Source organism: Vulpes vulpes, chromosome 16, assembly GCF_048418805.1.
Source record: "Vulpes vulpes isolate BD-2025 chromosome 16, VulVul3, whole genome shotgun sequence".
NCBI lineage: Eukaryota > Metazoa > Chordata > Mammalia > Carnivora > Canidae > Vulpes > Vulpes vulpes.
In genome coordinates, this window is record NC_132795.1 from 25,379,220 (window position 1) to 25,395,180 (window position 15,961).

Genomic DNA, 15,961 nt, shown 5'->3' on the forward strand with positions numbered 1-15,961 from the left:
ACAACAATGTTAAAAGCTACAAATAAAGTTTTAAAAACTAGCATTTTATGACAACAAATGATATTTGTTCCCCAATATTTGATACCCGATATTTGGTACCCCTCTGTGTGGGCAACATTGCATTCATAGTTAAGAAAGAAACTTCCTAACTTCTACTGTGGTTGTATATGAGCATGTGACTATGGTCTGGCCACCAAGATGTAAGTAGAAGTGCCATTTGTGATTCTCAGGAAATATTTTTAAAGGATGTTTTCTCCTTTTCTGTTTTTTCTTTCTTTCTGATGGTGGGAATATGGATGTCATTTGAAAGGCCATTTCGGCCAAAAAGATCAAAGCCACATAATAAGAATAGTGAAGGAGCAAGATGTCCCAGCTTGGATCTCTGACAGCTCAGACACACTGTCCTTCAACCCTGGGCTGATTAGCTCAGGCTCCCTTTACCTGAGATAGAAAGCCTTTTTTTGTGTCACTTTTGTTGTGGGTTTTTAATCACTTGGAGCTGTACTGAATTGTAAATAACGTACACAATAAGAAAATGGGCAAGTATACTGATATATAATGTTAAGAGGGAAAAAATGTAATTAGACAAAGAACATCTAAAACATCAAGCCTTGGATACGAATTTTAACTATTTTTTACCCATCAAATTGTAAAAGTCATGAATGTAGTATTTAACATCAGCAGTCTGACACAGTCGTTAAAGGAACTGTGTAAGGAATCATACTGCTTAGTTCAAGTATCTGCTTTGCCATTTACTAGATGATTTAACTGAAAATTTTAGCTCCGTTGCCTTGCCCCAGTTTGCCCATATGTAAAACTGGGGTAACAATATTCCATGCTTTTTAAAGCATTTGAGGATGAGAAAATAAAATGTCAACACGGTGCCTAGCATTTCAGAGTATATTATTATATAAAAAGTTTAAAAAGAAAAAAAAAAGGAGTGCTCATTGCAACTCTGAAATTTCTGCAGCCATTCAGGAAAGTAATTTGGCAATATAAATAGCCTTTAAATTAATTGCGCTTCTAGGACTCCAGCTTGATTAAGTAATCAGAGATGAACACAAGGGTTTATTCAAAAAGATGTTCGCTGTAGCATTATTAACAATAGAAAAATGGAAGCAATCTAAATAATAGATTAATGTATTTAATCCATTATAATGCACTCATATTATTTAACTACAAAAAATAATCATTTTATTCAAGCAGAAAATGAAAATGAATTTTAAAATTATCTGGCATGCCTGCTTTGGTTAATTAAGATCTCGCTGCTGAAGGAGATTGACAAGACAATTTTAGGGATCCGTTTAGCCAAGAGCAACCTCTGGGAAGGAGCAGTATATGTCTGCAATAAAGGTTCAAATACCTGTCATCCCAGTGCTCTATGATTCCTCTTTCCCTTCAAGCTTGCATACCCAGACCCCCAAAGGACTTGTGAAAACACCACTACTCAGGGTTGGCCTCAGTAGCACCCCAAACACCAAAATGTAAGAAGACTAATTTGGCAAATGTATCCTGAGCCTTAACAATGTCACTGATCTTTCTTCCAGGGATTCCCCTTCTAGAATGCTATCATAAGAAAGTATTTGTAGGCACAAAGTTTTTGTATACAGAGTTATTTATAATAAGAACAGAAAGCAATCCAAATATCTAACCATAGAGAATTGACTTAAAAAATGAGATAAAATTAATATGAGACTATTATGCCGTGATTAAAAGTATGTTTGTTGGTTTTAATTGGAATGTTTATGGTATAATGTCAAGCAAAGTGATTGGGATGCAAAATTAGATACATTGTTTAGTCTCAATTGTGCATAGAAAAAGATAAATAAAAATACCGAAGAGAAAAATTTATTCAGCAATTATCATACTTTTGTGTCATTTTTCTACCAAACTATATATGAATGAGTCAATTATCTAAAACATTTAAAAGAGTCAATTATCTAAAACATTCAAAAGATAAGCTGAGCCAAACTAAAAATTTTAAGAGTTTATTTGAGCAAAAATTAGTTGGAATTGGGCAGCGCCAAACAGGAAGTAGTTAGGGTACTGCAGTGACCAGAGCTGGGGAGAGGGAGCAAGCCAGGAGCAAAGAAAGGAAATTATTCAGTTGACCATGGCTTAAAACCTAAGTGGCTGTTTGCAGTTGGTTATCCTTGGGATTCTGATTTTGATTTGATTTTGTAACCTTGAGACATTTGTAAGCTTAGATTTTGGTTTCCTTATTTAGGTCACAGTAGCGTGAGAGCCAGCTCCGTCTAATGGCCTCCTCATTTTAACACTTTTATTCTTCCCTACATTTTTCACATGTTCCACAATAAGCAGGAGTCACTTTCATACTTAAGAATATAATAACCATTTGAAAACTACAACCCGAAATGTTTATTCTCTGGTGCCTCAGACAGATAGACCTCACCGCCATCACACTTGAGCACCTAGTGCGGAGCCCCGCATAGGCCAAGAAGGATGGAAGGAGGCAAAGTGACCAGACCCACCAGTTACGCTCATCCCACAGGCATCCTATGATTTGTATGATATTGCTTCCTTAGAGGACAAAAATAAATTTATAGGTAATGAGGCCTAACAGCAATCTAGAAGCTGAGAGAATTTGGAGGGTTGAATGTTTACAGTCAGTATTTAAAATAACATGGTCTCTTTTTCTCATTTTACTCCAGTGCTGCTAGAAAATGTCGGAGAAGAGCTAGATCCTATTCTGGAACCTCTTCTACTAAAGCAGACCTTTAAGCAGGGTGGGAGTACATGTATCCGACTTGGGGACTCTACCATTGAATATGCGCCGGATTTCCGCTTCTATATTACTACCAAGCTAAGAAATCCTCATTATCTTCCTGAAACATCAGTAAAGGCCAGTACCTAAAGTGAATGTTTCTTTATTGAATTTTACAATTAATGACTTTATTTTCCTCCTAAGCCGTAAGAAGGACAGGTCTTCCTAAGAAAAATAGATTTTGTCCTTTTTTGGCATTTCCTGAAATTGCTATAATAATTTCCAAGTGTTTATTTTGTGTGTGCATGTAAGTAATAAAGGAGCCTTCAGTATGCAGTGGGGGGAAAAAAAAGACTTTTGAGAATCTAATTTCTATGATTGATATTATCCTTAGAATCTCATTGTTAAGCAGAGATGACATTTATGCACCTCCTTTGTAATAAATGAAAATATGCTAATTCTTGGCATTGGAATTAACAAAAATCCATTCTTCTTTCTCAGAATGAGGTTGCTGTTATCTGATTTTATATAGTGACTTACAAGAACTGATCGTGATCACTGGTTCTTTGAAAATACTAGAAATTCCTTTCGAGAGCAAAGTTAGTTTAAAGTTTTAGTCAATGACTGAAATCACTTGAGACGTTGATCTGCAACTGAACTCATGGAGGTCATTCCATTTTTTATTCCCGAATCTTGGCGCTTGATAAGGTTGGCACTTGATAAATGTTTGTGGAATGAGCGAGGGAGAAAGGGATAACTTTCATTTACAGCTAGCCGGAGAGGACATTAAGAAATGTTGATTCAGATTTTGAAAGTCACATATGGAGACAAGATTTGGCTAGTGAGTTCAAAAACTGTCTCAACTAGAGATATTTAAATTAAGGTAGGCATCTTTCTACAGAGGCAGAGGAAGCACAAAGGTGCTATAATTCATTCCCTCCAAGATGAATAAATATGGTCACTGTTCCCAAGAGGTTTACGTTGTAAATAATGTGTATGTAGAGTGACCCTATTTATGACTGGGAAAACACAGGTGCTCACAATTGGAGGCATACTTTAGCCTGGACATTCAGAGAAGCCAAGAAGACTGAGGGAAAGTGGGGTCACCCTTGAGATTAGTTTTTAAAACAGGATGTTACAATACGGAAATTCTTGGTCACTATTTTAACTAATTAAAATGTTATCTAAACACCAAAAATTGCGTATTGCCTGGTTATCTATTAGGAGGCGTTTGTAACTAGTAGTTATTAAGAACATGGATTCTGGAGCTTGGTTCAAATTCTAGCTTTATCACTTGCCAATTGTGTGATGTTAGCCAAGTTATTTAATCTCTCTGTGCCTCCATTCCTTAGTCTAGAAAACGGGAATAAGAAATCTCCATCTCATAGAACAGTATAAAGACTAAAGTCATCTATGCGAAGGCTTAGAATAAGACCCAGCACAGGGTTAAATGAGTGTTAATGATTAGAATTGTTATTTAACTTTTAAACATAAGTGAGAAAGAATGAAACATAAAATGAAATGTTAAAATTCCAGAGCTGTAGGGTTTTTTTTTTAATGGATGACATGAAAAACCATTTATACCTTTCAGTGAGATCTATGAAAATTTCACAAATAACGAATAATTCTTAGTTCATCAGTAACTAGTTATAGAAGTTTAAACCGCTGTGGGAAGGAAACTGATCTATGATTCACTATCGAAATCCTTAAGATCCCTAGGGTGTCTTATTGCTTCATTATTTTTAATTGCTGGGATTGATTAAACAGGGATTAGAAAACATAGTGAGGCAGTTACTTGCTTTCATTTACAAATTAAAATACTTCCTCTAAATCCTATTTTTAGGATCTTTTATGTACCTTTGCTTTCAAAAGTTCCCAAGGGATGATATCATGCTGCTATAATCCTTTTGAATCTAAATGAAAGTAAAATTATGAAATCATATGTTATATAATTTGAAATGTTTCTTTGTTATTATTTGTTTGAATGTTTATTGTTATTCGTGAGTGAATGCCTAGATTTACAAAATCTTGATCTCATAAGATCCCGCATTAATGGACTATGAATGAATACCTCTTTGTGTCTGAACACAAGAAGGTAAAAGTTGTAAAACATGTATTTGGCTCAATACTAGGACTATGGTTTGGGCATTAAAGAAAATATAACTTCCGTACTTGGTTTCTCATGTCAGAAGGGAAAAATTCTTGAAAGCTTTATTTTTCCCCATGAATAAATGCCAAAGCCGGAGAGCATTACAAAATAATATTTAATGAGTTTTTTTAATTGTTCGATTTTAGGGATTTCTTATTATCCCATCTAAGTTTATGATTATGCTCATGTAATCTATCCCTAGTGGTATCCAAGGCCCACCACGGGTCAAGTGAAGGGGGGCAAGTGTAACCTAGACAAAACCGCCATGGAGAAGGTACTGGGTTTGGGCAGAGGTGGGGGTCACCTGTCTAGGGGCACTTTACACTTTCAGATCACAGGTGGGACATTTTCTTACAAAAACAGAATCACCCTATTCTTGCAGAGGGAACCTCCTCAAATTCTCTTGCTAGGCAAGGGGGGGAAACCTAAAGTCTCCCACCAATGGCCCGAGCTGAAGCCCCTGCAGATACTTCACAGCCAGCTTGCATGGGATTTCACCATCAGTTCAGCAGAGCAGAAATGAAAGGCACGTGAAAGGAGGCATGGGAGGTGACGTTGAAGACCTAAGGGTAGACCTCAACTCAAGACACAAGGGCAGAGGGCAGGCAGATTGCAAAAGAGATGTGTAAAAAGGCTGGAGTGGAGGGTGGGGGTCAAATTAAGCAACAGTCAAGTAAGTGTTTATTGATCTGTGGGTTCGTTGATGACCAGAGCCAGGAAGTTTTTCTAGCTTATTGCTATGTGTATTGATGAGTGTGTGGAGGCTGGGATGAGAGCAGGTTGTAGAGCACTGGGGAATGGAATGAGACTGAGACGGAAAGCACATATGAATACCATTATCACTAAGTATAGTTGTGAAGGCCCAGAGAGAGATCATTCCATTGCTGGAAGGGATTGTAGGGGGAGCAAGAGAATGACTTATTTATTTGCTTTGTGAAAGAGAGACCTTAGCGTGATTATTTTCCCACTTCCTGGAAAGAACCAGGGGAGGAGGAACTTTAAGATGTAGGAAAGAGAGCCTATAGGAATCATTACAGACAGAGAGAAAGTAGGTGTTGAGAGACTGCACCTTGATGGACACCATTAAAACCGCGCATTCCCTCGTTCACAATAGTGACTGGTCATATTGTTGTATGATTGTATAATCGGCCGCATTATAATATTCTCTTGTATATCATGCGTTACCTAGTATGTGATATGATCATCACATTGTAAATATCATGTATACTCATGACAGGTAATGACAGTGTTCTTTTTCCCTCTATCTCACTTGATAAGATTTCCTTTACTTTTTGACACCGTTACGATCCCTAACATGTAAATCAGCTCGTCCAGCCAGGATGAAGGGTAGTTTCCAACCTGATTCCAATTGACTTGGGGATTTATTCATTCATGAGAAACAGAGAGAGAGGGGGAGGCAGAGACACAGGTAGAGGGAGAAGCAGGCTCCATGCAGGGAGCCCAACGTGGGATTCGATCCCAGGTCTCCAGGATCACACCCTGGGCTGAAGGTGGCGCTAAACCACTGAGATCCCCAGGCTGCCCTGACTTGGGGATTAAGCAGTTTCTCAACAATTGGATCATTCGAAATAGGAATAAATTGATCACCAAACAAAACCTTTTGAAATATTATGTTTATGACTATGAGAAACGTCTACAAATTTCACTTGTCACATATACTACTATAGTAACGAGTCTATTTTAAGGTCAGAACTTAAAAAAGCAGAGGCTTTCTCAGTAAAACAACCGTGCAATTCTTGTATATTCTTTCATTTACAGGTAACATTATTAAACTTCATGATCACTTCTGAGGGAATGCAAGATCAGCTATTGGGAATCGTGGTGGCACGAGAGAGGCCAGACCTTGAAGAAGAAAAGCAAGCCTTGATACTACAAGGAGCTGAAAACAAAAGGTTTCCAACATTATAAAACACGGAATTGTTGGGGCAACTGGGTGGCTCAGCCGGTTAAGCACTGGACTCTTGATTTCAGCTCAGGTCGTGATCTCAGGCTCCGTGCTCAGCAGAGTCTGCTTACGATTCTCTCTTCCCCCACCTCCCATCCTCACCTACTCATACATGTTCGCGTGTGCTCTCTCTCTCTTTCTTTCTCTCTAGAACAAAGCAAAACACAGGATTGTTCTTACTTGTTTCAAGATCACTTAGAATGGATTAAAGTACATGTTAAAGATCTATTTTGTTAGATTTAGCAGATGCATCGAAGGGGAAGATTTAAGAGGAAAAGATAAGGCATCCCAATGCCTTGGTGTTCATGTAGAAAACTGCCTAAGAGTATATTTCTATATACAAGTTCTCAGCCCCTGGAAGCCCTGGAAGGTCTACCACCAATCAAGGCAATGTATTTTCAAAAGTTGTAGTATTCATTATGTAATTGATGTTATCTGTTTTCCCCGGAGCACAGTCCAAGTGGACACTCTGCATCCCAGTTTCTGCTCATGGTATCTCTAGCATAGGCACCAAGGCTGAAGCTCCAGGAGTCATGAAAAATTTTAGAAAATAAATGGAGCGATGCTTTCATTCACTCAGGGCTGAGATACTTGATGGGCTTACACCTCTCCCTCTAGTTACCACGCAAATGATGGTTGGGAAGAGAAGTGGAGCAGAAAGGCCTGTCTTTCTGACATTTTGCAAGATAAGAAATTAATTATACAATATCACCGTTACGGGTATTTGTCACAAAGTGATGCATTTCTTGGGTTACAAGCTCTTTGTTTCTCATACAAGAATGTGTGCGTGAAGGGATTTTAAATGATTTCTTTTTTCTTCTGCGAAAATTGTGTTTTATTCCAGGCAGTTAAAGGAAATAGAGGACAAGATTTTAGAAGTTCTTTCATCTTCTGAAGGCAATATATTAGAAGATGAAACTGCTATTAAGATATTATCTTCCTCCAAGGCTTTGGCTAATGAGATTTCTCAAAAGCAGGAAGTAGCTGAAGAGACAGAGAAGAAGATTGATAGCACCCGCATGGGCTATCGGCCTATCGCCATCCATTCCACCATCCTGTTCTTCTCTATTGCCGACCTAGCTAACATCGAGCCCATGTACCAATACTCACTGACCTGGTTTATTAATCTTTATATCCTGTCTATCGAAAATTCAGAGAAATCAGAAATTTTAGTAAAAAGGTATGGAAAAGAAATACTATTTATTACTGACTGATGCATGAAAATTCAATAGTAATTGGTGGCTCTCACTGTTGTTACAGAAATGCCGTGAGCATGACTCTTATGGCTAACGTGGGCTTGATTAATCATCGTGCTAGAAATAAATTTGAGGGTGAGAAAAGGAGTAAGTGTGGCCAAATTCAGCCTGCCAGGAAGTCGTTTACAGGGAGATAGGATTATAATGTCATTCTAAAGGGAGGAAACACTTATCTCTGCTTATCATTTACCAAAAGTATTTGTGATTGGAGGTTTGGAAAGAATGGTTAAGACCTTGAAAAGACGGGACTCTTACCCTCTGGAAACTCGCATTCCAAAAGTCACATAGTTACAGTTTGTCAAGTAACAGGGTTTTAAAAAATACCTTGTTGTGATTAGTTGGGTTATTCTTATTTACGTAAAATACCTTATTTTCCAGTTGGCTATCGTAATAAATAAAGGGATTAGGACCTTACGTAACACTAAATTTATGAGAGAGTAGAATTTCATTTATTATCAGGTAAGTTTTAGTTTGGTATTAAAACATATTTTTAATGAGCTCTAACACGAAATTACCTCTTGAACAAAGAAAATTGCTCATTGCAATCACTGCACTCTCCAACTTTATTGATCAGTAGGAAGCTAGGTACTTCAGTTTCTTGACTGCTCATACCCACAAAGGAAATTCAATTTAATACTTATCACTTGGCAGTGAAGAATTAGTTTTTAGAGATTCAAAATGAGAACCTCCTGACAATCTGAATTGAATTCCTTTCATTTACCATGTAGAGCTCTGCTAAATTTTGAATATTCTTAAACTGAGTAGTTTCTTGTTAGTATCATTATTTTACAACCTTGAATTTGAGATCAATAAAGGTGGAAAGACTGGCACATGGCTTAGCATACAATTTCTCAGCTGTCTGCCCATGAGAAATAGGAGGTGGACATCTTCAAGAAGACACATGTGATGGTGGAGTTTAAAGTATGTTTTAATATTATGATATTTGAAAAATGTTTCGTTTATTTCTCTATTCCTTCCAGAATCTGAAATTTTCAAGGGTAGGAGGGATTACTGAAATAGAGAAAATAAGATTTTTTAGCTCCCTTTCTTCGAATCATTCCCAGCCATGTGCATTGTTAGTTAATCAAACAAGCATGTCTGGTTTTCATACTAGGTTCTGAGTTCCCTGAGATAAGGGTTTTGGCGGTTTTGTTTGTTTTTCTAATATTCCCAGAACTTATCACAGTACTGATCACATGGAGCCACAATAGCAAACAATGTTTTGTTTTTCACTGCAGTTCTTTTTCTCTACCTTTTTAAAACCAGGTCACCCAAATATTATCATCTTAAGTACTTTTTAATTGAAATATTTGCTGGACGGACGCCTGGGTGGCTCAGTTGTTGAGTGTCTGCCTTCGGGTCAGGGCATGATCCTGGAGTCCCGGGATCGAGTCCCACATAGGACTCCCAGCGTGGAGCCTCCTTCTCCCTCTCCTGTGTCTCTACCTCTCTCTCTCTGTCTCTCATGAATAAATAAATAAAATCCTAAAAAAAAAAAAAAAAAAAAAAAAAAAAAGGTATTTGCTGGAATCTAGAGAAGAAAATTTCTTTGCTGCTTAAAGACATGTTTTATGTACAAGAGTTAAAAATCAGAAAAATTTTTTGCTTTACAACTAATTATTGGTTCCTTTATTATGACTTGTTTCATCAAATTAGAACTCATCCACACGTATGACATGTTTCTTCATAACTATGACTATAGTCCCTTATGATTTATGGAAAATCAAATCCTTTTACCCAGATATGAGATTAGGATGAAATCTAGAAAATAAAATGTGTCTTTTTTACTTAAAATCCCTTAATTTTAATACAGTGAAAATCCCTTTCATGACTCTAGTGAGCCTGAAAGTATAATTCTGGAACCAACTAAAGAGTAAATAGGAAAGCATATTTGAAAACTTTCACAGAAATTGTTCGTATACACTCAGAAGCATGCAGAAATCAGAGTATTTGCTCAACTTTCATGACTGAGCAAACCTGTGTAACTAGCACCTGGATCAAGACCCAGAAGGTTACCAACAGCCCAGAAACCCCACTTTGTGTCCCCTTCTAGAAACTAACCAAACCACCTCCACCAAGCTAAAGTCGGTCCTGATTTCCAGCACCATAAATTAGTTTTGCCTGTTGTAGCAGATCTTCATGAATGGGATCACAGTGTGTGCACTTGTTTGTCTTGCATCTTATACTCAACGTTTCATTTGTGAAATTCATAGTGTTTTGTGTAGTGCAGTGGTTTATTCACTTCCATTGTGCTGGTATATTGTTGCAGAAGTATCCAAGCAAAATATTTTCTCAACCCAGAAATTTTCCTTACAAAGGTAGTAGAGAAAGGAAACAAGTTTATCATGCGGTACCATTAAACCAGAATGTGTTGCACATCACAGGCAGTCCACTAAGAGACTGCAAAAAGGCAGAAATCTCATCCCAAATTTATCTGCTAATTGAAGTGACCATCTGTGCTAGCAAACTGGCTTGAGCCAGAGGAGAACCACACGTGATTTGTGGAGGCATTCCCTTTTCCCCACGTGCTGGCCACCACCTATTATCTCTTGCGTTCTGTTAGGAGGGGAGGTGATCTCTCGTGGTGTTGATCTGCATTTCCCTGGTAATTAGTGATGCTGAGCAGCTTTTCACGTGCCTGTTACCTATTCTTATGTCCTCTTTAGGAAAATGTCTATTCAGGTCTTCTGCCCATTTTTAAGTCAGATTGTTTTTCTGTTATTGTTAGCTCTTTGTATATTTTGCACCTTAATTCTTAATCTGACATACGGTTTGCAAAAATTTTCTCTCATGGTTGCCCTTTGTTTTGTTTTCCTTTGGGGTTTTTTTTGTTTGCTCGTTTTGAAGTGTAGTTAACACACAATGTTGCCTTAGTTTCAGGTGTACAACACAGTGATTCGGTTTCTCTAGATGTAGTGCTCACCGCGAGTGTAGCTCCCATCTGTCACCGTACAACGCTGTTGCAATGCCACTGACTTACTCCCTATGCGGTACCTTTTATTCCCATGACTTACTCATTCCATAACTGGAAGCCTGTATCTCCCACTCCCCTTCACCCATTTTGCCCATCCTCCCAACACCCTCTCCTCTGGCAACCATCAGTTCTCTGTATTTATGGGTCTGTTTCTGCATTTTGTTTGTTTGGTTTGTTTTTTAGATTCCACATAGGAGTAAAATCTTATGGTATCTGTCTTTCTCTGTCCAACTTATTTCACTTAGCATCATATCCTCTAGGTCCCTCCATGTCGTTACAAATGGCAAGATCTCATTCTTTTCTATGGCTGAGGAATAGTCCATTGTATCTATATGTATACCCCCCATTTTCTCTATCCATCCATCCGTCAATAAGCACTTGGGTTGCTTCTATATCTTGGCTCTTGTAAATAATGCAGCAGTAAACATAGAGGTGTATATATCTTTTCAAATTACTGTTTTCATTTTCTTTGGGTAAATACCTAATAGTGGAATTACTATTTTAAAATTTTTATTTTAAGGTTTTTGAGGAACTTCCTCACTGTTTTCCACAGTGGCTGTGCCACTCTACATTCCCACCAGCAGGGCACAGGGTTCCTTTTGTTCTACATCCTTACCAACACTTCTTGTTTTTCTGATTCTAGTTATGCTGAAAAGTGCCCAGTGATACCTCATTGTGGTTTTGATTTGCGTTTCCTGGGTGATTAGTGATGTTGAGCATCTTTTTGTGTGTCTGTTTGACATCTGTATGTCTTTGGAATAATGTCTGTTCAGATCCTCTGCCTATTTTTAATCAGGTTATTTGGGTTTTTGGTTTTAAGCTGTATAAGTTGTTTATATATTTTGCATAGTAATCCCTCATCAGACGTATCATATGTGCGTAACTTCTCCCGTTCACTGGGCTGCCTTTTTGTGTTGATGATAGCTGTCTTCACTGTGCTTCATTCTTTGTTTATTTTTTTTAATTTCTGTAGTCCCAATAGTTTATTTTTGGTTTTGTTTCCCTTGCCCAAGGAGACATATCTGGAAAAATGTTGCTAAGGCCAATATGAAAGAAATTACTGCCTGTTTTCTTCTAGGAGTTTTATGGTTCCAGGTCTCACATTGAGATCTTTAATCCATTATGAGTTTACTTTTGGTGTAAGAAAATGGCCCAGTTTCATTCTTCTACAAGTCGCTGTCCAGTTTTCCCAGCACCGTTAGTTGAAAAGACTGTCTTTTCCCCCGTTGTGTATTTTTGCCTCCTTTGTCACAGATTAATTGCCCACATAAGCATAGGTTTATTTCTTGGCACTATTTAGTTAATTGTTTCTTTTGCTGTGCAGAAGCTTTTGGGTTTGAATTAATCCCATTTATTGATTTTTGCTTATGTTTGTGCTTTTGGTGTCATGTTCAAGAAAATCATTGCTGAAATCAACATTGATAGGTTTCTTCCCTATGTTTTCTTCTAGGAGTTTTAAGGTATCAGGTCTTAAGTTTACATCTTTGACCCTTTGGGAGTTGATTTTTATAAGTGGCATGCTATGGGTGTCTATTTTCATTGTCCTGCATGTACATGGTCTGCCATTTGTGACATTGATTGACATTGACATTGTATATACATCAATATGTCATATATATATATTGTATATATGTATATATGGTAACATTGGTTACCACACTGTGCTAACCAAGATAAATCAGAAAAAGAGAAGTACTGTGGATACCCCTTATATGTGGAATCAGAAAAAAATTCATACCTCTAAAAACAAAAAACAACAACAGTAAAATGGTGGTTGCCAGGAGGAGGGGGTAGGTAGGATAAACTGATGGTGTTTAATGGTATAAACTTATAGCAACTAGTAAAATTATCTCTTATTTCCTTTTACGGAAACATATTTCATTTTTGTTTACCTTCTAATATTTTTATTCATAATAATTCTTACTTAACTATTATACCAAACATATATTATGACTGCTATGACATAGCCATATATATAAATATGTATACTGTGAAATAGCCATCGTAATTTGGATCACCTGTTTTTTTAATCAAATTTTTAATTAGTAAAATAAATACCTGTAGCAAAAAAACACATAAGTACAGAAACAAAAATCTAACAAAGATATAGCTTTGTTACAGGGACCAAAGTAAAATCTCTCTCAGAAAACTATGTAAGTGTATACACACACATGCACAGTTTCCTTTTTCTTTTCCTTCCACCTCTATCAAGATAATTTTTCCCATGTTATTAAAGACTCTTCTGAAACATAATTTTTAGTGGTTGCACAATACACCATTTTATGAATGTGCCATAATTTTCTTATTGTAAGATTCAAAAGTAATCTCCAGCTTTCAAATTATAAATAATATTACAATAAATGAAAACATCCACATTGTTAATTATTTCTATAGGCTAGAACCCCCAAATTAGGACAAAGGTAGTTACTTCTTTCAGAACCTTGGATGGTTATTCAAATATACAACTCTATTGGAGTGACACAAATGATCTTATAACCCTGTCTCATGCATCAGCATTGAAAAGGATCATTTTTATCTACTTCTTCACTGTAACAGATTATTAAAAAATTGTATTTTAATCTACATTTTTACCACTAATGAGTCTGAACTTGAATTTCTAATACCAGTGACCCTTATAATTTTCCCCTCAATCTTCCTCTCTATAAGCGGAAATTTGTTTTAAGGTGCATTTTTATTTTATTTTAGAAAGACCAAATCTGAGCTACCCTGTATTAATTGCACTGTTACAGATGAGACAAATTAAATGCCGAGTGTGAAAAGACCATGATTAGCATAAAAATAGGGACAAGAATAGTATGATTATTTTAAATCTTCAGAGAATTCAACTATATTTCAGCAACTAGTTTCAAAGCCCTCTCTACCAAGCCCTTTTTCAGAGGGTTTTCTCAACTAGAAATAAAATACATCAATTTGTTGTATTTTTTTTTTTTTTTAATGAGAATGCTGGCAGGGGACAAAATAATTAAAGAACAGACAAGTAAGGAAAAAAATAGAGCTGAGATGTTCGGTAGCCTAGGATATCAGTCTGAAAATAGCCAAGATATGGTGGTACTGATAGATTATTCTTTCAAGACACATTAAGAAACATTGGTAGAATTTTGCTTAGCCAAAATCAAACTATACTAATTTTTCCTTCAGTTAAATTAATCTGCTTAGTTTGGGCCATTGTCAATCATTAGCTCTCTGCAAAGGTTTTCAGCCAACTGTTCATTTCTATTACTACTATTATAACCTAGAAATATTTCAATGATGAAGTTTATTTTCCTTATGACGTAATTAAATGAAAATGCTTAAAGTATTATATTCACATAAGGAATTGCTATGAATACAGAAAACATATGTTAGCACTTAATAGAAAGTTGTTAGTTACAAATATTGTGATTATTCATATTTCCATGTTTCCGTCAATGTGGTAAATAAACATGTAGTTTATCAAGTTTTGTGCTTTCTCCAGCTTTTATAGATTTGTGAGCAGAGTAGCACACTACAAATGTTAATTTAATAAAGAAGCTATTAATTTAGTATATAATATAGAATGTTTGGAAGCATCTGCAGAATAAGAAAATCAAATTTTATCCCAAGAAATTCTTTATAGCTAAAAATAGTCCACAAATCTTTAAAATAGATTAATGTACCATGCATTGACTTTTATCCAAAAGAAAGATTTTCTTTAAAAAATCAATCAACAGTAAAATGCAATTCTACTGAAGTGTTTCTACATTGCATAGCTCTCAAATTGGTGCACCTAGTTAATGATGATCCTTGATTGTTTTGGGGGTAATTGGCCAGAAAGCTTATTAGAAGGATATACATCTAAATGGTTTACAATAGGTTTCCTTAAAGGCATTTTCTTTAAGGTATAATGCATTTTTATTTATTCCCTTGTCTTTCTGTTGACCTGTAGGCTTCAAATTCTCAAGGATCACTTTACTTACTCCCTGTATGTTAATGTCTGCCGATCACTCTTTGAGAAGGATAAGCTACTCTTTTCCTTTTGTCTTACTATAAACCTGCTACTACATGAACGTGCGGTCAGTACTGGTAAAATTTTTAGAAAAAAGAATAACATGGATTTGCTAATTTACTAATTTGAGTGTGTGTGTGTGTGTATTTGTGTGTATACATACAAAAGGGTTGTAAATAGTTAAACAATAATTACGGTTAAAGCAAGACCTCAAAACTAGACTGAATTTTACGGAGGTGAAAAATAAAGCAAAGTTCACTCTGTAATTATTACTTAAATTTATGCATGTTTTAGTTTAAAATAGTTTCTATTAGAATCACATATAGGTCTGCTTATAAATGTACTAAACATGTTGATAAATTTACACCAAGTAATCATATAAATGGTAATGTTTTTAAGAACTTATGCAAATTAGTCAATGCTAACCATTTGGGCTTAACAATACCTTTCATAAATTTTTGTTATATTTCAAATCTGTTCAATTAAAATATAAGAAGCACTGTAAGAATAAAAGAGAGGTACTGTGTAAATTCACTATTTTAATTCCCTTAGGTGTTTAAGATTCATTGATTTCATTAGGTGATGCATTGGTCAAATTCTGAAGGAGTAGAGGCTTTATTCTTGAGTTTCCTGCAAAAGTTTTGTAGCAGTACCTCATTATATTTTATGAAAAATAGTTGAAAATATGACAGATTGATGATGTTGTCTTCCTAAAATTTTTATTTTATTCATTTTTATTTTTATTTATTGAGTATAGTTGACACACAATATTACTTTAGTTTCAAGCGCACCACATAGTGACTCATCAGTTCTATACAGCCAAGTGTGACTACCATCTGCCACCACATCATGCTATTTCAGTACCATTGACTATATTCTTGATGCTGTACCTTTTATTACTGTGAC

General features: G+C 36.0%; 1 protein-coding gene across 1 annotated transcript in view; it reads left to right on the forward strand.

The window, feature by feature from the left end:
- Positions 1 to 15,961, forward strand: part of DNAH7 (dynein axonemal heavy chain 7) — a 234,359-nt gene that overhangs the window by 168,104 nt on the left and 50,294 nt on the right. The window contains exons 49-52 of the mRNA XM_072740992.1: positions 2,673 to 2,863; positions 6,654 to 6,787; positions 7,685 to 8,020; positions 14,996 to 15,122. Of these exons, the coding sequence (XP_072597093.1) occupies positions 2,673 to 2,863; positions 6,654 to 6,787; positions 7,685 to 8,020; positions 14,996 to 15,122 (788 nt within the window). The remainder of the gene's footprint in view (positions 1 to 2,672; positions 2,864 to 6,653; positions 6,788 to 7,684; positions 8,021 to 14,995; positions 15,123 to 15,961) is intronic.